The following is a 27,543-nucleotide window of genomic DNA, read 5'->3' on the forward strand; positions in this document are numbered from 1 at the left end:
AACTCTGCCACGGCAGCTATAAACTAGCGCTATTGGAGCTAATATTTCACTGAATACATTAACCAGTTAAAGATCACACTACACGTGTACACATATTGTTAAAATAACAACAGATCTGCGTAGCAATCACTTTTAAAGAGATGTGAGATGAATCAAAAGTTAACGGTCTCCAAAGTTCGTTATTAAGTTTGATAAGAGGGAGAAATGTCTGATTTAATGTAGTTCTTACTGTCATCCCTTCTTTTGAAAACATAATTCTCCTGTAACATTAATGATGTTCTCAAAATGTCATTGTGGACTTTGCACATAATAAATATTACTGATTTCCCACATTTGAGTTCCAGTGAGTAGTTTTTTTCACCTGTCAATCTTCTGACAAAATGATGAGCATAATGCCACAACAATGAGCCACACACTACACCCCTGCTTAAACTATGTTTGCTAGCAAATGCCACAGATATGGAGTGCTGTGTGAATGTTTTTGAGAAAGACAGTCTTGTAAGCCCTTTTACAGACACAGGATGGAAGAAATGTATTAATTCTGTGTTTCTGTGGAAAGACCTTGGTACCAGAGAGAGTACTGTGGCCGAAGAGGCAGTGCAGAGATTTAATCTAAAGACCAAGGTTTGCTGTTGTCATGCTAGTCATTGTGTTATGTGGATGGCTTTGACTTGCCAAGAGACTGAATATGGACATTAGCTTTGGCTATATGTTCATTAATTGTCCCTTTATAAATAAGTTAAACTTAAACTTTAAACGTCAGGAATTCCCTGCTGCGATTCCAGCTAACAGTGGCTATCACAGAGACTGGTACAGCCACTTTACCAACATAATAATAATAATATAAGACGAGCCCAGAGAAGAACTGAAAAAGGCACCTTTATTTCAAAAAGAGGCTGAAAAAGAAGGTAGGTGTCAAATGAGAAAAAAAATAATCATGTCAATGTGAATCTTGAATTTAGGTTATTTCACACCACATGAAGTGAATAATGTAATATTAATACGAGAAGAATAGGCAGCGATATTGAAATATAGATTCAAGTCTCTTGAGTTTCACATGCACTTAAATGTGAACTATGCTAATCCGGTCATTTATCCTCTGTTTTGCTAACCATTCTCTCAGCCATTAAGAAATTAATCAGTGGAGCAGTGGATTATCAATTATCAATATTTATTTTTCTTTCAGCCCTGGTTTGGTCTCCACCAGTTCCTTTAGCTGCTAAATGCTCCACTATGTTCACCACCCTGTCGCTGACTTTACAGATCAATCTGCACTAGATTCTCCATGCAACAATAGTCTAACACTGACAAAAATAATGCTGACTTGATGTTCTGTGTGATGAATTACACAACTCAGGTTATCAAGTAAAAATGGAACCCAACGTTTGCCAGAAACAGTAGAAAAAAATCCAATCCAAACATGTTTAACTGTACAGCACCCATTGAAAAATGGCCAGCAAAAATGTAAAGTACAGGTGTTTTGCATTTAAGGAGCTAAAACTTGTAAGATTTGTCCATTTTGATAATGAGCAACTTCTAAAAAGCTAAACAAGGAGCTAAAATACATTTTTGAAAATATATGGTCAGTTTAGCCGACAGATTTCTGCATAAATCCGTCTGTGTTTTATAAAGCCATGTATCACCTACACAAATGGTATTAGAGAGATGGAAAGCACGTCTGTGTCTCTGAGTTGTGTTTGTTCAGTGACAGATCAGATAGTAATGGATGTTGTTTGTGTTCTATTGTTTTGATAATAAATGACTTGGCAGAAAGAGACGCTGAAGTTCAGTCAGCCATACCATTTGTCTCTTTATGTATTCTTTCAGTGTGCCCACACATTATGACACCAATACTTGACTACTTCCTAATGTTACACATGAACAGTGCACAGATCTCTTCCTTCATCTGCTGTCTTTTTACTGTTTTGCATTCATTTAAACCCAACTGCCAATATTCAAATTATTTCAGTCACAGTATCTTGGGCCAGACTGACTGGAAGATGACCATCCATTGTTGTAGTGCTAGCAGTTATTCATTTACTTCAAAGTCACTTGAATATCTTGGTTTCAGCAAGATGTTTGCTCCATTCGCAGTGGCCTTACACCTTGTCTACAACGGCCACACAGCTGATGCAGATCATCAGCTGCAGCTCTTATCTTGTGAACCCCGAAGTGTCTGACAAGACTCACTTTGTTAGGCTCTGTCGTCAATGCTCCACTGATAGGCATAACTACTGATAAAATGATAACTAATTGTTCAGTGGGACAAAACGTGGTGGCAGCTGTCAGTTTGCTGTAATTAAGAGGTAGACAAATAGCTTTTGGAAGGAAAATGGATCCCTACAGCAGATGTTAGCCTGTCACCTTACAGCTGTCTCCTTTTACGTTAACCTGCAGCTGATTAATAAGATGATATGTGTTGTGTTGGAGGTGTCAGTATATGATTTCTTTTAAAAATGTCTTTAAAAAATGTCTAAAAGACAAGCTTCTCAGCAAGTTACAATCTTTGTGTGCCCATAAATAAGCTATCATGACATTATACCAATGCGTCTGTATGTCAGTGAAATATGAGATGGCTAGCCAGATTCTGTTAAATAAAAGTGGAATGCTTACATTATGTAATAGAAGGTATTGGTATTTGTTTAATTTCAAATAAACTGAAGAAATTACAAAGGCTCTGTCAAAACCCTTTTGTGTTGGGGGGTAGCAATGCAACAAATAATGACATTTTCCATTAACTTTTTGGCTAGTGGAGCCATTTTTAAGCAAACCATTTTTCCTCTATATAGCTGGGTAGCATTCGCGTAATCCTGAGTTGAGACTTTCCTCTCAAAAAAATGACAGAATTAATGGTTTCAGCAAAATGACAAGTTCACTTCAAGTGGCAAAGCCTTGTAGTGGCTGTTGGAATTCTGCCTTGCTTGTCAGGAGCAAATGAAGAAGACAGGTGATGTTATCACAGAGACACACAGTCTTTATAGGGGGCCCACAAAATGTCAGACTTGAAAGAGGAAAACCACTGTTCTTTTTGTATGTCCAGCTGATCTATGTTAATTTCTTCGAACCATGACCACAATTGTTGCATAATCTTAACTAGCTACAAACAATGCAATACACCCAACTGTAAACTCTAGCTAGAGATTGTAGATTTCATTACTCTGAACAATTTTGAGATTCTTAGTTGACTTTGAAAAGTTGATAATGTCATCCCCATGTTACCTCACCCAGTACCAAAACTAAGGCTGTGAAGGTTACAGCATGAGACTCACATCATTTCCACACTCATCAAACCATTCAGTGCTGTAGCATGCCCTATAGAGGGCCCTATATAGGGGTACTGACATTGTGTTTCTCCACTCACCTTAATAACACACATTTTTATTATTAACAGTAGAGGGGTTGAGAGTCTTGTGTTTTGTGTATGTCTCATGCATCTGTAGCATCATCAGGACATCACCAGTGGTCAAATGACTCTGCTCAAAAATATTCTAAAATGTCATGTGACCCAAATGTAAGCAGCAAGAGCGAAAACAGCAGAGTAAAAACACCAACAGACACAGAAAACATCAACGCACAGATAAAAAATATAAATGGGTGACATCATAAATCCGTGCTGACACTCATAAAGTGAGTCAGAGTAATGCAGGGAGAGGGAGTGAGAGGAAGAGAGATGTGATGCTTTCAGTGCTGGGTGTAGGTCTTTTGAGTCTTTGACAGCCTAATGGCCAAGGATAGCTCCTGACTGATGTTTGCCACAGGGCAGCACACACACAACCACGATTAGACCAATGGAAGGGAGGACAGGACAGTGAGGAGGACTGGACTGTTTGCTCAACATACATAAAGACTGGGCTACGCAAATTATTAAAAGAGGCCCCTTCACTCTCACTCTGTATATCTAGACTCACATTAAATCATCAGTGTTCTAATCTGGGCAACTCAGTTACCCATATATGAAGAACACAACCTTGAGCTCAGGTTGTAATCCACAGCAACTCATTAAATCCATGGCAAAATTACACTTCTTCTATGTCAAAATGAACTTTGTGTGTTGCATCATTAATTTATATTTTTAGCATTACTGAGGCTCAGAGTGTGCTATGTATGTATGTATCTATATATGCTTTATATGTATCAGTTTTACTTTTATGTTAGATTTGCTGCTGTTTGTACTGTTGTAAAGTGTGCTGACACAGTGTTGTGTGACAGTGCACTGAAATAGAAAACAAAAAACCCTATTTAAAATGCTAGTTTCCATGCTTAGTGTACCCAGATATTCAGAATGAATTACCATTTCACTTTACTCATAAACCAGCTGTGTTTCAACAACCAGTAATAATCGTAATCATAATCAGTAGCGACCCACTGCTTTGGATCCACACACACTGCAGTAGCAATTTCTAGGAGCAGTTAATTGAATTTTTTTAACTATTGAAGAAATATGTAAAGCTAAGAGTTGCTTTTCTGTCTGTCAATTTGCATAGATTTGTACAAGTGTGTCCACCTGCACTGAAAAAAAAAACAACTTGTAGGATTTACTTAATAAAATCCTTGTAACAATTTGCACTAGTATTTTTTAAGTAAATTTTACTGCTGTAATATCATGTACAGTTCACTTGCTAGTATCAAGTAAAATGTACTTAGCCCTAAACTATACATTGGTGAAGATATTAAGTAAATTTTACTTGATTATGTTTACATCATAAGTTATATTTATTTAAACTAATTAAGTACATTTAATTTTTTCATAGCCAGGAAACTTACTGTCATCAAAATATTTAGTAAATCTTATACATCTGTAATATTTACTGTTATGAAGTAAATAAGTAGGTTTTACTATGATTTTCTGTTTAATATTTTCAATTACTTAGTTGTATGAAGTTATATTACTAGGTGTAATTATGTAAATTGTGCAAATATTCCTTTGATAAATGTTACAGAATAAATTTTCCCTTTTTTCTAGCATTTAATATTCTTTATCACAAATCACACAACTAAAATACTAGTAAACTCTTTGTCAACATTAAACAGTATGAAATCATCCCTGAATACTGACAGGCTCAAGTGAAATCTCAGCTGCCATCTCAGCACCCACTGATATAGAAATTTTTGCCTTATTGAAAAAGTATGACTGAATGCTCATTCAACTGTGTGCTATTCCATAAATATTTCAATCTGTACTCACCAACATGAACTTATCTGAAATGCAAAATGAACATGTTAACAAGTTAAGTTGTCATTGATGTGTCAGTAAATACTGCAAAGATTTGTTTGTGTTTATAAGTCACTGTTTAAAAAAAAAAAGATGAACTTAAACCTGTTTCAGTAACTTAAATGACTGGATTTCCACTTGGTTAAATGTTCAATTCAGTTAAATATCCTGATTTTAAGAAGCAGCAAACGTGTAAGAATGCTTAATTTAAGTAAATGTACGTTGACAGGACTGGTCAAACGCTACCTTCCTAGCATAAGGACAGGATGGCTAACATTAGCATTGCTGTCTGGTAGAACGTGACTCCAAATGTTACCTTTGTGCGCAGACTAGCTTCTATTTCGTACATCCTGTTTAACAGACTTTGCTATTAGCTTAGGGTTAACCTGATACACGAGCAGAGGGGTTCGTTATTAAGCTTCACAACTACTCAGACACTTGGAGTTGTTTACAACCAGTCATTACCGTTTCGATAAAATACTTGCTGTGCGCTATTCAATAGGTACAATAAATGCCTGACTGTTTTTCCACAGTCACCACACACACAGGCCTATCCAGTATGTTTACATTTATTTTGGTTTGTTTAATAACTTACATATTAATGTTAACATTACGTTACAGGAGAAAAATCACTCTTGATTTAGGTTCCTCTTCTGGACAGTAACGTATACTGCATCATCCAAACAAGACTCAAACTATCAAAATGCTCACTAACTCATATATTATCACAAATCTAAAACAGAAAGGCAATACGTTACCTTGGACCTGTGATCACCCAGTCACACACGCTGATCTTAAGCAGCTAAAATCACACGTTTTTGTGTTGTTCAAAAGTGAATGTGCAGATTCAAACAGACTACAAAGAGAGATTAAAATTAATTTAGTATGTGTAGGCTGATGCATAGTGACTTTAAAACATTTAAACTGTATGAACAAATCTATAATAAAACTTACTCCTTTCACACAATTGATTTATTACATGAAAAAAAATGTATAAATGGATATATTTACTCGAAAAAAAATTGTTCTCACTGAATAACTTAATATTATCTTGTAGAAATGACAGTTAATTTAATAAATTTTACTATCCCAAAAAGTTCATTCTTTCAGTGTGCTATTTTGTCACTATTCTTATTGGCTATAGCTAGCTAGCTATGTAGGAAGATGACAAACTGATTCCTAATCCTGTCTACAAAGCTCTGATTGGTTGATCAATTTTCCAAGCTGGAGGAGTATTAATGAGCACAACATCACAACCATTAGGCTGCTTACATTATGTAGTGTAATATCATACATCCAGGAGTTGGAAATGTTATCAGACTTGTCTTTTTTGTGCGTGGATCAAATATTAATATCATATTTTTTTACTTTTGTATGCTAAGATAAGTTAAGAGCCTCCTAACTAAATGGTAAATGGACTGCACTTGTATAGCACTTTTAGTCATGTTGACCACTCAAAGGGCTTCACACAACAGATCACATTCACCCATTCACACACACACTCATACAGCCCTTATTCTATACATTTAAGTGCTCTCTAATACATACATACACATGCATACACCGATGACACAACAGAGGCAGATTGGAGTTCAGTATCTTGCCCAAGCATACTTTGGCACACGGAATGGAGGAGCTGGGGATCGAACCACCTACCTCCTGATTGGTGGGCGACTGCTCTACCTGAGCCACAGCCACCCTGTTCCTCCCAAAATGTCAAAGTATGGTATTCTTTGACCAGCTTTGCAGTCTGCCACTCATTTTGTCAAGAGCTCCACCCTCTGCTGTTGTAGATCAACAGAGGGAACAGATATTGCAGTGCATGTCAAATTTCTTACAGTGGGACATAGGTAGCAGTATTACATGATTAAAATATACAGCTCAAGCAATTATCAGTCTAATATATCTGCACAGTATCCCATTCAATGTATGTCTAAATACACAGCCCACTCGAGCACCTCAATCAAAATAATCTGATAAATCATTTTGACCTATGGCTGTAGCCTCAGAGTTAAGAGGAAATAAAACAATAAGTAATGAAACACATTAATAAGAGAATAAAGAAATAAACAGACATCAAATAAAAACTGTAAAAACCTCTCTTTAAATTACATTGATAATTACGCTATGAAATGAATGAATAAATAAATAAATAACGTTTTTAATGAAGAACAGGTTAAGCCAACCAGTTTTTAATGCAACACCAAGCTTTTCATAATAAATCAAAGTTTTTCCTATGCCTCAGTTATGAAATGCCCGCGACCTGTTGGCCTCTCTCTCCACAGTTGTTAGTTTAAACATTTTCTATGGTATGTGGAATGAGCTGAAAAGAAAAGTTTCAAAGAAAAGCCATTTCCCAAATTGACCCCCCTCCACAGCACTTCACTCAGCCAGAGTGTCACTCCATGCGAAGTCAGACTCATAAATCTGGAGAGCACTCAGTATTCAGGCAGAGGGTATAAATAAACAGGTAAACCGTGAGGCACACTCTCCACAATAAGCAGGAAACTGTTGTCACCATGGATACTAATAAATACTTTCACTCAGTTTAGCTGTTGAGTTGTATTATGTGCTGCAACCTTGTAACTAAAACAAATAAAAGGGGTCTCCCAAAAGATCTCTACTAGGGATGGGGGGCTGGTTGAGGTTAGAAAGACAGGAGCCCTCCCAACTTTGTCTTCATCCTGAGGCTACAGACTTGAGGTCTCATTAGTTATTACTACTACAACACACCCAGCTCTCTGACTGAACCCTTAGTGGTGAGTTGCATTGTGGGTAATATGGTAATGTGGATTGTAAAAACAAACAACAGATTGCATGAAGATGAACACTGTTGACACTCCTGTTCTTTAGCCTACACTATGTTTGTTGACATTTTGGAAAAGCTAAATCATGAAAAATCATGATGCATTAGCGATGAGCAGCTCCTGTTCACACTGTAGCAATACATATACAAACATCTACATCTAATGAGTCTCTGCATATTCATAGATGTTCTGCAATTTCCTATGGTTTGTTTCTGTGTAAATCCTGTATATAGTGGCCAAATAATAATACACAGTGGCACATGGCTGCTTTTCTGTTATTACATCCAGAAAAAAGCATCTATGTGCTACAACAGAGGGAAGGGAAATCCTATTGTATTTCAGTGTTTCTTTATCCACACATATTTTATGTATTTACAGTGCATTTCATAAAGCAGCATAAGTTTATTGCCAGGAGCTGATGTTATGATACATTAGTTTCAGGTCAACTGTGAATGGAAAATAAAAAATGAAGAATAAAATCACTCAGACAGGCTGGCATAAATGCAATGCCAGTTAAGTCCATTGTAATGTCAATGCAAGCTGGTCCTGTACATTTCACCTTTGCTAACACATGGATAAGCTTCTGCCTGTCTTGGTATTGGGTACATAGTGCACCCTTATTCAACAGAATGACATATCTATATATTTTTTTATTGTTGACAAATCCCATGGAAAAGACCCCGACCAACAATGCATTAGTTACATGTTTCTCAAACAAGAGGACATGTCTGGGGACTAGTGGCAGATAATTCACATTTGATGATCTAGTGAGTACAGGACAAAAGAGAAAGAAACACTATATCAGGCAAAAAAAAAAAACAACAAATTTCAAGGCAGCTTACTGCAATAGATTTTTTTAATTTTGCGGCCAATTTGAACTAAGTTTTGAAGAAGATCGTCTGTGAATATACACATATTTACAAGTTCAAGTGACATATTTTTTACATGATCGCAACTCACAACAGAAGTATGCATTTTTTAATTTAATTTTATTTTTGAGCTACAGCCATTTTGAATTTTCACTTTTTTTCAACTTTCTTCCTTCCTCTCACCAGTACATGCATTGTGCTCAGCAACATCATGCTTGAAAATCACTGACATGCACAATGCATGCCAGGGAGTATATGCAAATGAGCAAACAATATTTACAAAAACCTACACTGAGGAGTTACATAAACAATCCACTGGACATTTGGACATAATGGTTATTAGTTCTGAAAGTGATAATTAAACAACTTAAATTCAATTCAGTTTTATTTATATAGCGCCATATCACAAGAAAAGTCATCTCAAGGCACTTTTCATATAGAGCAGGTCTAGACCGTACTCTTTAAAATAGGTATTTACAGAGAGAGACCCAACAAATCCACCATGAGCAGTACTAGGCGACAGTGGAGAGGAAAAACTTCCTTTAAGAGGCAGAAACCTCAAGCAGAACCAGACTCAGGGTGGGCGGCCATCTGCCTTAGACAAACAAAAGTCAGCAGAACATTCTCTTTTTGTAATAAATCATCGGTAAAGATTCTAAGACTCCCTCACTGTTACTGGAATAAAATACTGGCTAGATTTTTTGGCATTTTTTTTTACTTTAAATGTTGATGATTTAATTTCTCAGGCCTAATAGCTCCTAATTATTATTTATAGCAAAGAATATGAGTTGAAGTTTTTACAGTGGAACCATGATGTCTAAGGTCCTGTAACCATAACAAAGTCAGTAACTGTAACCCAAACCATGATCTCTCACTAAACCTAATCTTGTTCTGTTGACCCATCCATCAACTTTGTGGCTCCATAATAACATCAGCTCTTCCTCCTTTGCCCCTGCCATTACTTACTCGCTTACACTTGATGCAAACATACGTTGTGTGTTCAGATGAGTCTGCTACACCCACTCACGTCCAGAGCCATTGTTCAGTGTCATTGCAGGAACTGGTATGTCCCTTATGTAGGGATATAGAAAATCAGGACATGGGGGACAGGTGTGTAACTGTGATTTTAGCACAGGAGAGTTTTCACATTCTCTAACAGAACTGCAATTAATGTTTTAGTTGCCTAAATATAACCCCAGCACGGCCATAGAGTATTTACCAGGACCACAATCATCCTCTAACCTTTACTGTGCCATAGTTGCCATGTCTGATATCAGCATTTTGTCTGGTGATTGGGTTATTCTTTAGAGTCACTTGTACAGCTTCTATAATAAAAAAAGCCTGTGCGAACATGTGACACTGTGAGCTACAGATTCTGATTGGAACAAACCCCCTCTGTATCCTCAGCTGTACTAACCCCAAATTATAGCACACTGCTTGATGGAAAGGTCAATTCTACAGCAGTGCTGCAGCCATCTGACAAGATCGCTCCCAGTTAGGTAGGCAGAGGATGGATTTGCAAGAGATGATATGTGCGTGTGTGTGTGTGTGTGTGTGTGTGTGACACAGCAGCATTGTGGTGACAATGTGGGCTGTTTGTCATTAATGTAATAAGAATGATCATGATTGTGTTTCCTCACACTGACTAACCCTGACTCTCTCAGTCTTACAGTATTTCTCATGTTAATAGGTTTAACCCTTGAAATGTAGTTGGCTCTTCCTGTTATCATGCATAAACCACAGAACATTCTTGTCTCTTTACTAAGCAAATACTTATAATACAGAGGGACAGAATGATGATCCCAATGGGGAGTACTGCTACAGTATTTAGAGATAAGACAATGATTTATTACGGGAAAGCTCAGAGATAGTCTTTAAGTCTTCACCAGGATTCTCATGACGTGTGGATGAGTTTTTTATTTTTGAGAAATATGATATTTACATGTGTCAACTCAAAACCAGATAACTGACTAACCATGAGGAAGGGACCTTTCACTACAGCAGAGGGGCTGGAGGGTTCACTGGAAGATATTGTGTTATATGACAAAATGAAGGCCTGCCGGTGTAAGGACATAGTGTAGAGCTAATTTTACATTTTAGAGCTAAACAGAGCAAGGAGGGCCTCGACATTACCCTGCCTTATCACTAATTAAAGAGGTGACATAAGATGCAGATTGCAGTTAGGGCGATACCCTACAGTATTACAGTACAGTATTACACACACACAACCCACATATTCACTTAAAAAATACCCAGTCCAGTTTTATATAAAATTCTATCGGTCAGATCAGGTTTGAAGCCTGGTAATTTAGTGCCATTAGAGTCACCATATACTTGAATTAATAGCAAACCAACACAAAGAAGAATAAATCAGATTGGCAAGCTAATCACATGCTTTTAGTGTTCTGTCTCAAGAATAAGCCGCGTTAGTAAGAGTAGTCTGATGTGGCTGGTTAATATGGGGGCATACACTCACTGAGCACTTTATCAGGAACACCTGCTTATTTATACAATTTTCCAGTCAGCCAATCATGTGGCAGCGGCACATAAACTCCCAGAGATCCAGGTCAGGAGCTTCAGTTAATGTTCACATCAAACATCAGAAACATGTGACACATTCTCTGACTGTGACATGATTGTTGGTGTCAGACAGGCTGGTTGAAGTTTTTCAGAAACTGTTGATCTCCTGGGATTTTCACACACAACAGTCTCTAGAGTTTTTACTGGTGTGAAAAGCAAAACCATCCAGTGAGTATCAGATCCATCATACGTAAAACCAATGCAAAAAAACCTCAGCGAGCAACAGGTTTGGTGTGTCACTAGGAAACAACCCCTTTCACACCGCATGGGTCACTATAATATCCTGTATATAATATAGATTAATACTTATACTAGACCGGCTCCACTGTTATCTTGTAGCTACTTTTGTGTTGGGTGTTAATGTAGCTGTTGATTTACATTGCATATGTGTGTCATTATCATTTAACAGTAACCTAAGTGAAGCCAAGCCTCCTCTTCTGACAATTTTATGGTTAGATAAGACAGAGACAAGTTATTATGATTATGTATGAATACAACTAACCACCTAGAGCATTTCAATCTAAAGGTCAGCATTTATCAGCCTGTTTAAATCTGCTGCTGCGGCTGCCTGCCACTGGCATGTTCTGTCTGTGGGAGAGGATTTAGTAGGACAATCACACAGACTCTGTAGCCTCTGTCTTATTGCCTCTTATTGCCCCTCAAAGCCTGAGAAAATGATGGTTTTACCTCAGGCACTGCAGGCAGTAATGAAATCAAGGAAACATTTTACGGTGGGAACAGTGTTATCAAGGAGACCTGTCTGGATGTGAAGGTGCTGTGACTAATTGACAGTGCTACCTGGTTGCTAAAGAAATCCAAACAGCTGGTGTCACTATGAAGACTTTTCCAGTAAATCTGTTCAGGGGGCAGCCGGGCTCAGTCATGCATGGAGAGAAGTGTGAAATTTGACTGACAGAACATGGAGGTCATAAAGGAAATAACAAGACAGGATAGGCTCACAGTTTCCTTGCAAATTTCTCTTTATATGTTTTGCTTCATCGCTTGGACACTGATATGCTGGCACTCCTGACTCCGGAGTAAAAGTAAAAAGAAGGGAAAGCTAAAATAGAAAGGAAGACCAGGAGATTGGAAGAGAGGACCAAGAGTGATGAGGCTGTACTTGAGGACAGTGTGAAGCACAGCTCAGAGTGTCAGGATTCAGAAGCAAACTTCCTCACATTTACTGCCCTAAAGGAATCTTTAGACATGTCTTTCCTGCAAGTTTGTTTTTTTTTTTTTTTTTTTCAGTTTCATCTCTACTTTCCTCCTCTCCATCCACCTCTTGCCACACTTCATCTCCTCTCCTTTCACCATCCCTTCTCCTCTCCTCTTTACCTCACTTCACCTTTACACTTCTCTCCTGCCTTTCATCTTCTGTTCTTTGCTTTCATCACCTGCCCTCCCATCATCTGCCCAGCACTCCTCTCCTATGCTTGTCTTCAGTTCCTCACAATTTCTCACCTTTCATTCCTCTGCTTGGCCTATTGGAGTAACACCCACACTAACTGGTGTTTGAGTTAAAAAAAAAAACAAAAAAAAAAAAACAAACAAAGTCTGTGATAGTGGAAAGTGTTTGTTCAAGTAGAGATGAGGTTATTAAATTTGTGGTGGGACTTGATTTAAAAATTAATCAAATTAATTAGGCGCTTTGTAATTAAAAAATTGCAACAAATTGCATTTTAATCACATATCAATATTTGACACAAGAAGCAACATTAAGGCAAAAGACTGAAGACGCCATTCCCTGTCAGTGACGTCAATGATGTGCGCAGTCACACCGACGGAATTTGAATTGCTTATTGAGGTCCAATGAGGTCGGCTTTCTCCAGTAAATCCTCTTTTGCTTGCTTTTCAGTGTCATAAAACTCCTGGATTTAGTTTGAAATGGTCTTTCTGCATGGCAGTATGTAAGTTGGGTCAGACAATGCTATCTGTAGCACCTTTTCTAATCCCTTCTACCACTGAAAGTGGTCTACTGCAATCCATCTCGCCAGTGAGTTTGTTAATTTGTCAGATGTGGACTTACTCATTCTGGCTCTGAAACCCACCATCTGGTCGAGTGTGGGTTGGCGACACTGCTTGCTTGTAGTAGGACTAATGTTAATGTTAGCTCTGGCATCCGTGCTCCCTGCTACATGTTTAGCATTGAGGTGATACCGGAGACTTGAACTGCTTCAGTGATATGCAAATTCTTAGTCACATAATTTGCACACAACCGTGCTCTTATCTATGCTTCCATTTGACAGTTCTTAAAACTGAAACTTTCCATCCACCGGGCCAAGCAATGCAGTCTCATCTGTTTCATCCATCACTTCTATCGTTAGCGTGCTACTGCGCTTTGCCACTTTCCACATGAGGCTTTGTTGTCTGACGTCACTAGATGCATCTGGTGCATCAGTATGATCGGTATGCCAGGAACTGAAAGGAATTTTCTCAGGCGCACTGAGAAATGTTTCTGTGCTGTCTGGAGTGTAAAAATAAAGTATCATTAAATGTGTTAATTTTAACGCCTTATTTTCTCTGAAATTAATTAATCGACAGTAATGTGTTAAAGTCCCAACCCTAAATTAAATACAATGCAGGAAAAGTATTGCTGGCATAATGGATCCATGAGCCCAATTGTGTATTAATCACACAGATGTATATAAAACCATATCACAAGGGGACAATAATACCATACAATCTCTGAGTAAGTGCATTGAACAACCTAATGTCTGGATGTGCCAGAATTTTCTCCAATTTTCTCCAATTAAACAAAGATAAACTTAAGTAACTGTTTTGGGGGGAAGACCATTTAAAAGTCAGTGTTTAGCTTCAGTTGATAATATTAAGAACCACAAACCAGCCCAGAAATCTCAGTGTGGTCATGGACTCAGACCTGAATTTTAACAGCCACATTAACACAAGTCAGCCTACTGTCATCTTCAGAACATATTGAGGATTAAAGGACGTATATCTCAGCAGGACTTGGAAAAACTTGTCCATGCATTTATCTTAAGTCGACTCAACTACTGTAATGGTGTGTTTACAGGTCTCTGTAAAGAATCAATCAGACAGCTACAGTTGATTCAGAATGCTGCTGCTCATGTCCTCACTAAGACCAAGAAAGTGGATCATTTAAGTCCAGTTTTCAGATCTTTACACTGACTTCCTGTCTGCCAGAGAGGTGATTTCAGATCCCTGCTGTTGGTTTATAAAACATTGAATGATTTAGGAACAAAATACATTTCTGATCTGCTGCTACATTAAGAACCATCCTGACCCCTCACGTGATCTGGGATCTGGGACTGGTCTGTTTTCTGTCCCCAGAGTCAGGACTAAACCTGCAGCGTTCAGGTTTTATGCTCCACACATCTGGAACAGAATCCCAGAGAACTGCAGGTCTGTTACATTTCTGTTCTTTTAAATCAAGGCAGAAGTCCTTTCTGTTTGCCACTGCCTTTAGTTAGTAATGATAAATAATCACTAGTTTCTTACACTGCACTGCAACTTTTACTCTTGTATTTTTTATCTTTACTTTTTTCCATTCTACTCTTCTATTTCTTGTTTTTATTTTCTATTTAAGTCCTAATGTCTTTACTCCTTTTATAACTTATGTAAAGCACTTTTCTCATTACATTGTTGTTGAACTGTGCTATATAAATAATTTTGCCTTGCATTACCTAATCCCCAACTGTAATGCAATGGAATACATTTTAAATGACCAGAAGAGGACAAAGACATTTAGCTTTTTTTTTTTTTTTTTGGGTGTTCTCATGCATTTCTCCAGCTTAGTGTGGATGTATTTTCATCCTCTTTCCTCCTCCTAGCTTCCCTTTCTTTTCCTAACCTTACCGTGATTCTCATTTTTATCTCTTGTTTTTGTGTTGGCTTTGCTCTCTTCTCCTCTGTCCTTTTCTGTGCTATTCTTAACTCACCTTACTTTACCTGTGCTTTCCTGCTGCTTTCCTCTGAGCAGAATATATCTCCATCAGTCAATGTCAACACGCACTATGTGAGTTCCTGTGCATTTGCGTGCATGCATGCATGTGTTCTCTTAGTGGGCGCCAGACCGGCACTTTGAACCCCCCGTTGTTATGCTCAGAGCAATCAATAGAAAGCAAAGCATCATCTGAGTGAGAAAACCATAGCTCAGCTGTCACAGCACCCTACAAAACAATGACTCAGTGTGTGCCCCAGGGATCTCTGAGTGTGTCAGTGTGTGTATCCACCCCTTTTATATGTGCATTTTTGCACCTTAAGCACATCTGTTTCCACCCTCAGTGAGCCAGCCACATAACCTAACCCTCATGCGCTCATGCACACACACACACACACACATGCACATACACACGCAAACTCCCCAGGGTCTCAGTCGCAGCTCAAGTCCTCACCTTCATATAGAGTGCAGAGTCAATGTCACGCAATGTCACTGTCAGAGCAGATTAGATCAGCCTTACTGCATTCAGGCATCCCAAATGGCCACTGGACTCACCAACCACTGGCTTCTCACCACATCACCATATATACAGACACACACAGTGTTCAGGGTGTTAGCAGTAACATGATAATAATCCTCCTGCCTGATCTTCTGTCTAGACTAGGGCCGGGCAATAAAACGATATTGATATGTAACGCAATAGAACCTTTCCTCGATAGACATGGTCGATAATGACGTCGACAGAACTCATTCTACCTCTGTTCTGGCAGATAATATGAAAAGTCAATGATATGGCGAACCAATCATGTGGCAGGAACAGAGTTACAGGCACGTCAGGTTAGGTTGGCGCACACACCACAGAGTGCAGGAGTAACACAGTAGTAGCACATGTGCTAATAGGTGTGTTCAAGATCAACTGTGGCTGTCGCCTTTGTGGTCAAATGTGAACTGCCACTGACTGCTGGGAAACAACTGCAGTCAAGTTAGACACATTTTCCACAGCGTGACGGCGTTTGCCTTTTACCAGTTGTTGTCACAATTCATCAAATATATTGATCCCATTGTGGAAAACCTGCTCAGCTGTTCTGTGCTTTTTTTTTTATCTAGAAATATGACTGTTCCCCTCAACATGTCAGACTGTTGAGGGGAACCTATATACACACTGTTTACTCAGCCAAAGAGTTGTGTTGGTATGTTGTTCTAAACCTTTCAGGCCAGAAAAGCATAAAGAAAAATAAATGTATAAAAACATCTAGGGCGATGTGTTTGGGCATATGGAGGAAAAGTTACGCATGGAGAGCAACACTTTAAAAAATCTGTTTCATTAAGACCTACATACATGAGAATAAAAAACATGGTCCACCACATTGCCAGGAGAGTGAAAAGAGGTGAAATATGAAGGATAAAAATATGATCTATATGGATTTTACTTCTACAATAGCAAACTCCTCAACTAAACTGATGAACAGCTGAAAATTAATACTATACTGTTGGTGCACAGACGTAAAACATGAGCTGTCAGGAAGAGGAGATCAAATAACTTAGATCAACTTTGGAAGAGGTAACAACAGGGGTGGGAGGGGCAGGTTTTGAGCCAATCAGGAAAAAGTGCTGTCATCACAGAGGTGGCTCCAAGTCAATGCAGCTGGAGAAAAGTAACTGCAGAAAACTACAGGTGCCTTACTCCCGCAAGATTTTAAAGTCATGTGACAGGGTGATGTTGGGCGGCGTCGGCAAAGGTCGGACAAAATTCCTAACCAGCATTCACTGTTTTAAACCCAGCATGCATCACGTCAGCGCTGTGCAGTGCCGCATAAAGTCGAACTACTGACAGAAAATGTTAATGAAAACTTGAGCGACAGAAGCGTTACAGAAGAAGACGCCCCAATGGACAGAGTCGTGAATGACAGAGGACTGACAGGTACAGAGAGCTGGTAGAGACAGACAGCTGATAAAACTCTGTGGGATTTGTCCCAGTAGGAAATACAATAACGAATACAAATACAAATAATGTTAACTACTGTTTGCTCTCTTGTCTCATCTTTCTCTCTCTCTCTCTCTCGGCTCAACCTGGCATTTTGCAAATTTATAATAGGCTATTGCAGCAGTGGCAATAATTTTCCTGGTTAGGGTTGAAAATCCCACTCTGTCTACTGCAACTGTTGCTGCTGCTGCAGTGTCTACAGCATCATCCAGTACACAACCACCTAGACCTACAACCCAGAGCTCTGTGAGACAGTTTGTGCAAAAGGCTATGACCCCAGTAAGACAAAGACACAGTTGATGAGGAATTGGCTATAATGGTTACACGTGATTTCCAACCATTTTTAATTGTGCATGACAAAGGATTCAGAAGCTTTACTCATGCTCTCAATACAATGTATGTAATTCCAAGCAGGAAAACTCTCTCCCACAAAATGATCCCAAGCCTATATGACAGAGAACATGCTTCACTGCAAGAGAGTGCTAAAAAAGCCACAGCAGTTTGCCAGTTTGACAGCTGACTGCTGGACATCCCGAACCACCACATCCTACATGTCAGTTACATGCCACTTTGTTGAAAATTACAAATTGGTGTCCTGTCTTCTTTATTGTTTTGAGTTCAGTGACAAACACATTTCTGAGAACTTAGCAGAGGAGCTGCTCAAAGTGGCAAAAGAGTGGGATGTGAAAAACAAAGTGGTTTGCTGTGTTAGTGACAATACAACTAACATAACTAAAGCAATTAAAATCCTCAAATGGACCCACCATGTCTTGCACACAAAATTAACCTGTTTGTAAGAGATGCTCTGAAGGTGATGAAGCCCACTGTGGACAAAGTGAAGGCAATAGTGGAATTCTTCCACAGGAGCACAACAGCCACAGAGAAGCTCAAATCTACCCAAAGACAGATGGGCATGTCTGAGCTGAGGATCAAACAGGAGTGTATTACAAGGTGGAACTCAACCTTTCATATGCTAAAATGAATTCTGGAGTCCAAGGATGCAGTCATCTCTACCCTGGCTGTTATCAATACACCTGTTGATCCTCTGAGCCAAGAGGAATGGGTGGTACTGCAGGAGGCATGCGCTGTTCTGGAGCCATTTCAGCAGGTCTCAGTGGAGATCAATTCAGACAGGTACAGTGTACGAATGTTATCACATTATTGTTATTATCGTTATTATTAATATTCAATTATTTTTAGCATTTTTATTAGTTGTTGTTGCATTATTGGTATGAAAAGCAGTTTAGGCATGAATGGAAATAATAATATATACTGCAAAATAAAACGAAGCAGAATTTTAACAGTTATTGTTCTTTTTGTTTTACACATTTTTGTTTAGATTTTGTTGTGACTGATTTTTCAGTGAAGCAAGATACCCATCTGCAAGCAATGATAATGTTCCACAACTGTCACATGGCTTTTAAAGTATTGTAACATTATCGAACATCTTAATGTAAGGTTGCCTCAAAATCTGTACAGTGTAACATAAGGTGTTTCTTCCAGTTGGCTATATTCTCCCACAAATATAATACCTTTTAGTAATTAGCATTCTAATAAAGGCTGTAACTATATCACCTACTCCGTTTCAGAATGTTGTTTACATTGAAGTTGAGGAGGGTATGGAGGTTTCTCCTCTGCAACATGTACAGTACAAGATGTATGCCAAGACATGTTGTTGCCACTTGAATGGTGGCACAATTGTTGTACTAGAGGCTCTCTTCTCATTACCTTCATACCTCATGGCTAATTTCATTAGAATTTTGATGAGACAGACAATGAATTGACAATACAATTAAGTGTCAGCTGATCAATGTTTGTGATTGATGTTGACAGAACTGTTCGCACTATCCCTCCCAAATCCCACTAGCCTATCTGCATTTCAGTAATTACAGCTCTAACAAGAGGAGTATAAAGCTCCAGTACCTCTGTGTAGGATGACATTTCTTTGCATGAATAACTTTTTTTAAATTACAAAAGTGATATATTTATTGTGCAAATGTGATTGTTAATGGTTGTTTGTCTATATATGTTTGCCCTGTGATACACTGGTGATCTGTCCAGAGTGAACCTTGCCTCTCACCAAATGTCAGCTGTGATTGACTTTAGCCCTCCACGACCCTCAGAGGATAAGCAGTATAGATAATGGATGGATGGATGGAAGGAATAGCACATCTGACATGAAAAAATGTATCCTTATCCTGGAGAATTAGTCATGCACACTGGTCATTTCTGCATTTTGTTGATTCATCAAACATGTAAGTTCAGTTTTTGTCAAAGGGAAGTATTACCACTTAAGTGGGTTTTAACAGATCTGGAAGAAAAGAAAGAATATTTAAAGAGAGAAAATGGTTCACACCTATAGATAGATACAGGTAGATAGATAGACAGATCCCATGAGGAAAATTTGTCATGTCATAACTAAACTGAACCAGGAAGTTACATTTCCCACAAAATGTATTTCCTGGTTCAGTTTAGTTATGACATGTCTTTTTTTTCAGTCAACAGGAGGTAGTTGTGGGTCGATGGTGGATGTACAGAGTGCACCACTGTGCCTAAAATTAACCATTAAAAAAACAATGCACCAACTGGAAGTGGATATTGTACTGCAAGATCAGATATTTTGGTGGAAAACAAATAAACTGTCTCTGAACATTTTACTGATATGCCATGTATAAATGTATTTGTATAAATTATGTAAATATAAAATTGACACCTTTACATTGCATTTTACATGTGTAAAATATGTAAATTAACAACATATCCTCATTGTGTTAAAAGAAAACGTAATCCTGCCCCACAAATATATTTGCTGGTGCAGTTTAGTCATAGAGAGATGTCATTTCTAGGAGACTGCCTTCCAGTGACATCTCAGTGCAGCACAGGAGTTATTGTTTATTCATTAAAAGGGAGGATTTGAAAAGCACCAGGTTTTTGAGCAGGTGGAGGGAAGAATCACAAGGATGCAAAACAGGTCTTTAAAAATAGCATCATTTAATATAAATGGAGTACTCAATCCAGTTAAGAGGGGAAAATCTTATCAAAATTAAAGAAGGATAATATCCAAGTAGCTTACTTACAGGAATCACACCTCGGTGACTCCGAACATACCAAATTGAATAAATCAGGATTTAAACATGTTTACTTTTCTTCCCATGGGTCGGGGAGGCAGAGAGGAGTGGCAACTCTAATATACTGTGCTATAAATTATGAACACATATCAGAACATAAGGATAAGGAAGGCAGATTTGTTATGGTTATAGGTAAAATAGAAGGAATTATGATAAGTCTCCTTAACGTGTATGTTCCTCCAGGCAATGACTGATCCTTCTATAAACATGTAGTTGATTTAACAACAACAAAAAGTCAAGGGATCTTAATATGTGGCGGAGATTTTAACATACAATTAAATCAGAAAATTGACTCATCAAACAGGAAATCTGACACAAGAAACATAAGCAGAAGATTAAATACTTGGATGTGTGAAGTGGGGATTGTGGACGTGTGGAGAGAGATAAACCAGACGATCCGAGAGTACACTCGCCCGCTCACAATGTCTACTCACATATAGATTACTTTTTTATGCTTAAAGGAGATCTTTTTAGGGTGGATAATTGTGAAATAGGACCCAGTACTAATTCAGATTAAGGTCCTGTTTATATGTCAGTCCATCTAAATAATAAGAAGAGGTCCACTCTCTGGAGACTGAACTCAAACATTCTGAATAACTTATTATTATTAAAGATAAATTGAAAACTGAAATTAAATTGTATTTGGAAAATAATGATAATGAAGAAGTGACTCCACCTGTTCTCTGGGATGCATTAAAAGCAGTGATTAGGGGTAAAATAATTGCCATCTCCTCATATGAGAAGAAAATCAAAGAACAAAAACTCAAAGAATTAGAAGAGGATTTGAAGAGAGTACAGAAAGAACAAGCAAAGTCTCTTAAAGGTGACAACAAAAGTAAGATTATAAAACTTAAAAAAGAAATAGATGAAATAAAGACTCAAGAAATTCAAAAAAAGCTCCTTTTTACAAAGCAACAATACTACGAGGTAGGTGGAAAATTACTGAAACTCCTATCATACAGGCTAAGAAAACAACAAGCGGAAATAACAATACATAAAATACGAAACTCTGCAACAAATGAAATAGAAACCAGTCCAGAGAAAATCCAGCAGTGCTTCCAAAAATACTATAAAACATTATATTCCCAACCACAGACAAGCAACGACAACCAGATTGATGCCTTTCTGGCCCGGATAAACCTCCCAAAGATCACAGATGAACAAAATGGAAAATTAATATCTAAAATCTCAAAAGAAGAAATTCAATCAGCAATCAGGAGAATGAAAGGGGGGGACAGATGGTTTTCCCACAGAATGGTACAAAACAATGCAAGATCAGCTAATTCCAACATTATTAAGAACGTTCCCATGAAGGGAGGCAATGATTTCAATCTTACCTAAGGAGGGTAAAGACAAATTGGAGTGTGGGAATTATCACCCGGTAAGTCTTCTAAATAATGATTCCAAACTATTCACCTCCATATTATCTAAAAGAATTAAACTCATATTACCAGTATTAATACATAGGGACCAGACTGGCTTTGTCAGACAAAGACAGACCCAAGATAACACCAGAAAAACACTGCATGAGAGAAGTCACACAACAGAAACTGAAGACACTGATATTAAGTTTGGATGCAGAAAAAGCATTCGATTCAGTGAGGTGGTCATTTTTATGTAAAGTATTTTCAAAATTTAGCTTCCACACAACTATAATTGACACATTCGCCGCACTATACAACAAACCAGATTTAACCAATTCATTTATTCTGGAAAGAGGAACGAGACAAGGGTGTTGTGTGTCGCCGCTCCTCTTCGCCTTGTTTATAGAACCCATGAGTCAATTGATTAGGCAGAGGTCAGACATAAAGGGGGTAACAATGACATTCGGGGAGCAAAAACTGGCCCTGTTTGCTGACGACTCATTGATAAGTATTACACAACCTACACAGACACTCCCGAAACTCATGAAATTGCTAGAGGAATTTGGTTTCATTTCTGGATATAAAATTAATATCAACAAAACTCAAGTATTAACATTTAACTATGACCCTCCATTCTCAATTAAGACCATATACAATTGGAAATGGGATGCTGAGTCCATTAAATATTTGGGTGTCTCACTACCTAAGGACTTCTCAAGACTTTATGACATCAATTACAGGCCACTAAATTCAAAGATAAAGTCTGACATACATAGATGGAATGTTCCCTTTTTAAGTTTAAGCTCCCGGATAGAGTCAATCAGGATGAATATTCTACCACAGATGCTGTACTTTTTTCAGTGCCTGCCAGTCAAAATACCATCTAAACAGTTCTTAGAATAGCGAGGTATTTGTAGCAAGGGAAAAGGGCCAGAATTAAATTTAAGATGCTACAATTAAGAAAAGGGGAGGGCAGCCAGTAAGAAAGCTGTCACAAGGAAATGGTTAAAAGTAGAATCACCCACCATTAATGACTGGATTGAAATTGTGTATGAAATTTATGTTATGGAGAAGATATCCTTTTCCCTCAAAGTTGAAAAAGAAAAATTTTTGGACCAAATGGACTGAGTATGTAAAACCAATTAGATCTGATTTCAGTTGACTGCACTTACACTTTGTGTGAACCTTGATTCACTTCAGTATTTAAGGAGCAGTGTCAGTTTTTCGGCAGCACTGGGTACAATCAGTACTTAGCATTGACATGGAAATCCTTCAGTACTCTGGCTATCTCTCCATTTTGCTGCCCTGTAATAAATTAACAATCAGCTGGTGATGGTGTTCACTGTTAGCACAAATTGGATAATGCAAACACTGAAACAGTTTTTGTGGCCATATGGATATGAGTTTGACCTTTGTGACCTTATTTTATTCTTTTTCTCATTACGCCACTATGAATTACACAGCTTCAAAGGTCCTAGTATTTTTAGGGTCACTTGTCAAGTATACAGATTATGTATATCCATTATCTGACTAATGCACCAGAGGTGGCAAACATTAATATTTTACTGAGAAGTATCAGATTTTATTGATGTGCCTCTTTAAATGGGGTTTTATTTTTTGGAGTATCAGCAGACTACAAACAGGATGGTTTAAACTGAGGATAAGGATTTTTCATTTTATATTTATATTTCAGTTTTTCAGGTAGTAATATTCCTGACAGAGAAATGGGTACCTCTGTGTTTTGAAGCATATCTTTTCATACATTTTTTTATCTTTATCTATGATGTTGTTTTTTATGATGTTGCTGATACACTGTTGTTGACAGACTGCAGCTGATTTCCACCCTCTCTACATTTTATTTATAAAAAAAAGTGACAGAATTATGTCAATTGTCACTGATGGTAACTGACAAGTGGTTGATATTTATCATTTGCTATGTTTTGTGGGTTGAGTAGGTATATGTGTGGAAGTTTATTTTTTGACACAGTGAACAAAAAATTAGTTCATACAACTTTAAGATAACTTGCAAGCCAGTCTGTAGTATATTTTTAAGCCTTTTAAGTCCTTAAAGATTTTATTTTGCTTCCATTTTAAACAGTAATATTTAATCATCTTTGACATATCCTGCTAGATCGAAAAGCAGTTTGAGTAGAAGAATTACATGCAAACCACCTGCAGTAAATAGCTATTCTTAAATGCAATATATGTATGTATACAATTTTAGTGTATGGAAAGGTACACATATCTCAGGCTGTCTTGTCCACTGAGCAGCAGTGGGTGGGCAGTAAGCAGCTGCATCAGATTAGTTTTAAATCCTTAAAATTAAAATCCATGATGAGCTGGTGCCTTATCAGAAAGTCTTCTGTGTTTGAAAATGTAAACATATGAAGACAAAAACGCTGCCTTTCTCCAGTGAAATGCTTTTAGCTATGTGATCAGGGAGGGTTCTATAGTATCTAGCTTTTCTGTCTAACTGGATTACCAACCCTTAAAATACCTTCTGCCACTCAGGAACATATAGCTTTTATATATATGGAAGATAGGAAATGTCTACACTATCTACACTGATGAAATGGAGATTTGTGTCTTGCCAGAGCATGTGGTGAAAAGACATCATTCATTTGCTAGGGAAAGACGATCTTTTCATCACATTTGTTTTTTTGTTTTTTTTTTCATTCATATTCTCTGAATCCCTCCCTCAGGAAGAAACTTCCCCAGGTTTGTTGTACTGGATAATGGGCTTAGGCATATTTTTCTTGATTACTCCTCTAGGATTTTTTTCTGTTTCCCTCCTGAAGAATATTCAGCATTCTCCATCCAAACCTCCAGCTCTGCAGTTATTTGCATTTTTGACAGAAAATGCGTTTTGACCTTTTCAGAAAATGAAAAGGAAAAAAATGACTGAAATAACAACAGTAAAACTCCTGAAGGCTTGTGGCTACTAGTGATCTGTTTGAAGAAACATCAACAAGTTTATCACAGTTAGTTTTAACAAGTGTCTAAACAAAGAGAAAGGCTGTGTTCAGAACTGGAAATAGAAATAGAGTCAAAAATATGAGAGATGATTTCTGTTTGAAAGGTAAGTGAACACAACCTGAGGATAATCTAATCGTGTGCTGTCCCTGTATATTCTTTTCCAATATCTCATTGGGTACTCGTGTCCAGACACGTGCGGGTTAATTGGGACTCAAGATTGACTATAGGTGTGAATGGTTGTTTAAATGTATATCAGCCCTGTAATGCATTCAGAGCCTTCACTTTTTTCACATTTTGTAATTTTGCAGCCATATGCTTAAACAAAAAACAAGCATTTTTCCCTCATTAATCTACATCAATACTCCATAATGACGGTTAAAACAGAATTTTAGGCATTTTTGCAAATTTATTAGAAAGGGACACATTGAAATAATACATTGACATAAATATTCAGACACATTGCTATGACACTTGAGATTTAGCTTAGGTTCCCTTTATAATAAATTTGCTTAACTCTGGCTTTGGGATTGATAAGTGGGGACATGATAGATAATAATAGATAATGATAGATAATGGATGGATGGATGAATCTTCATAAGATTTTGAGATGTTTGTATAGAACTTGCCAAAGTGCCTTGAAGTAACACCTCATTTGAAAGAGAGACTTAATAAGAGAAGTTTTCTATATATATATATATATATATATATATATATATATATATATATATATATATATATATATATATACTACATATATGCTACTGCTATATATACATTTTATTTTATGTAGCACTTTTATCCAAAGCACTTCACAGGTTTGCCTTTTATTCATCCATTCTCACACACATCAGTGACTAATGAAGTGGCTGGCTTGACCACAGAGGAAAACTTGGGTTTCATTGTGTTCCCTGAGGACACACTGACATGTGGACAGGAGTTGAGGATCAAACCACCAATCCCTCAGTTAATAGGTGGACAACCCTCTCTACCTGCTGAGCCACAGGTGCCCCTGGCTGTGCTTCATATCCAGTTGTTGCCCATTTTATTTGTCTTCTCTGACTGCCTTCAACCTTGTTTTTGAGCAAAACCAAAGCCATTTTACTTTATCAGCTACCTGTACATCCTGCTTTTATGTCTTCACAACAAAATACATGTCCTTTCAACAATTGCATTACTTGTGGATAATGCAGCATCTTCAGCATAGTTAGTTATGATACTAACTATAGTATGTGGCATATAAATGATTTCAAAAAGACATGAAAAAGTAAACTTAGGAAATGTCATAGATCCAAGGATCAATGACAATGATCAATCAGTTGCACGCGAAGAAAAATAATATATCTTACCTTTCCGACATACTGAGGTTCAGGTCCGATGTGTTCCTCCAGAACAAAGAACTGGTTCCAGATCCAGCCTCTCTTTGGCCGATGATGAGAATCTTTGTCTGTCTCCAACAACTTGGTCTGGTTCCTCTGTGCTCTTATGGATGTTCTGGAGCTTGGGTTTAAGATCTTCGAGTCAGATTTGGCATTTGTTTGAAAAGAAGGTCGGAGTTTGGAATGGTATTTAGGATTGGATAGAGAAGCCGAGCTAGCATTGTAGTATGTGCTCAGGTTCATAGTACCAGATGAGTTGGACCTTTGATTAGGATTGGATAATGAAGATAATTTAGTGTTGGGGAGTGAATGAGTATTGGTCGTAGGCCCAGTCACTACCTTAGAGTTGTGAACTGCCTCTGGCTTGGGCTGCCACAGAGATCCAAGAACTGGTTTTGGATTGGTTATGGGGTTGATTTTTGAAGACTGCTTAGGATTGTTGAGTTTGATATTTGAGCTTGTTGCGGCCGGGGAAATTGCTGATGGAAAGTTTGTATTGGACCTGTAGTTTTCTGTAAGATAGGACATGGTGTCAAGCCTAGGTTTTAACTGAAACTTGGTCCAGAGGTTCTGACTAGAACTCAAGAGCTGGCTGGACCTCAGTGGAGTCTTATGTTTGTCAGGACTTTTGGTTGGGATTGGGGTCGCTTCAGGCAGTGGCTTGAGCCTCGGGTTTGGGTAGAGACTGGGGTTAGGGTTAGCATGAGGGCTCAAATTGACCCGGGTCCCATAACAACTCTGGGAGACAACACATAGGAAGACAACCAGAGGACAAAGACAGGAGACTGCAGCCAGAGTGGCTGGAACTCTCATTGTAATGAAAAAAATGGTCTGAAAATGTCTTCCCCTCTCACCTCCACTGTGTCATACCACCATGGGTATACACAAATGCGCCCACAAATTCACTCAAACACACAGTTTTACAGTTCTTTTCACAGTGCAGGATAGCCAGGAGTGTCCACATGGTGCAGTCCAAAGAAGTATTTCACATAGTTCCCTTGGAAAAATAGAAAGGAACTCCATAATCTGGTTCTCTATTTAGTATTTATTTATTTTGTGTGGTCATTAGATGTTCCTTAATATGTGGTTGTTTTCTTCCTCCCAACATTGTTCCCACACATGAGGATCATTTGAATTATTGTAAGTAAGTCAGACCACTAGTCCATGGCATAGTTGTGCTTCAACATCATATATGATATCCACTATGGGCGAAAACTGAAGACCCATTTCCTTGGTTGAAAGCAAAAAGTCCACATCTGATGGTTGGGTCTGAGGCTCATCAAAGGTCTTCTTTCCTGAAAGAAAGAAGATGAAATCCATGATCAAAC

The 27,543-nt window shown here is 37.9% G+C and overlaps 1 protein-coding gene across 1 annotated transcript in view; it reads right to left on the reverse strand.

Moving 5' to 3' along the window:
* LOC108896682 (cadherin-18-like) overlaps positions 1–27,543 on the reverse strand; it is a 121,111-nt gene that overhangs the window by 75,452 nt on the left and 18,116 nt on the right. Inside the window, 1 exon segment of the mRNA XM_018695908.2 lies at positions 26,186–27,510. Within this exon segment, the coding sequence (XP_018551424.2) occupies positions 26,186–27,028 (843 nt within the window). The 5' untranslated portion in view covers positions 27,029–27,510.

This window comes from Lates calcarifer, linkage group LG4 (assembly GCF_001640805.2).
Source record: "Lates calcarifer isolate ASB-BC8 linkage group LG4, TLL_Latcal_v3, whole genome shotgun sequence".
Lineage (NCBI taxonomy): Eukaryota > Metazoa > Chordata > Actinopteri > Centropomidae > Lates > Lates calcarifer.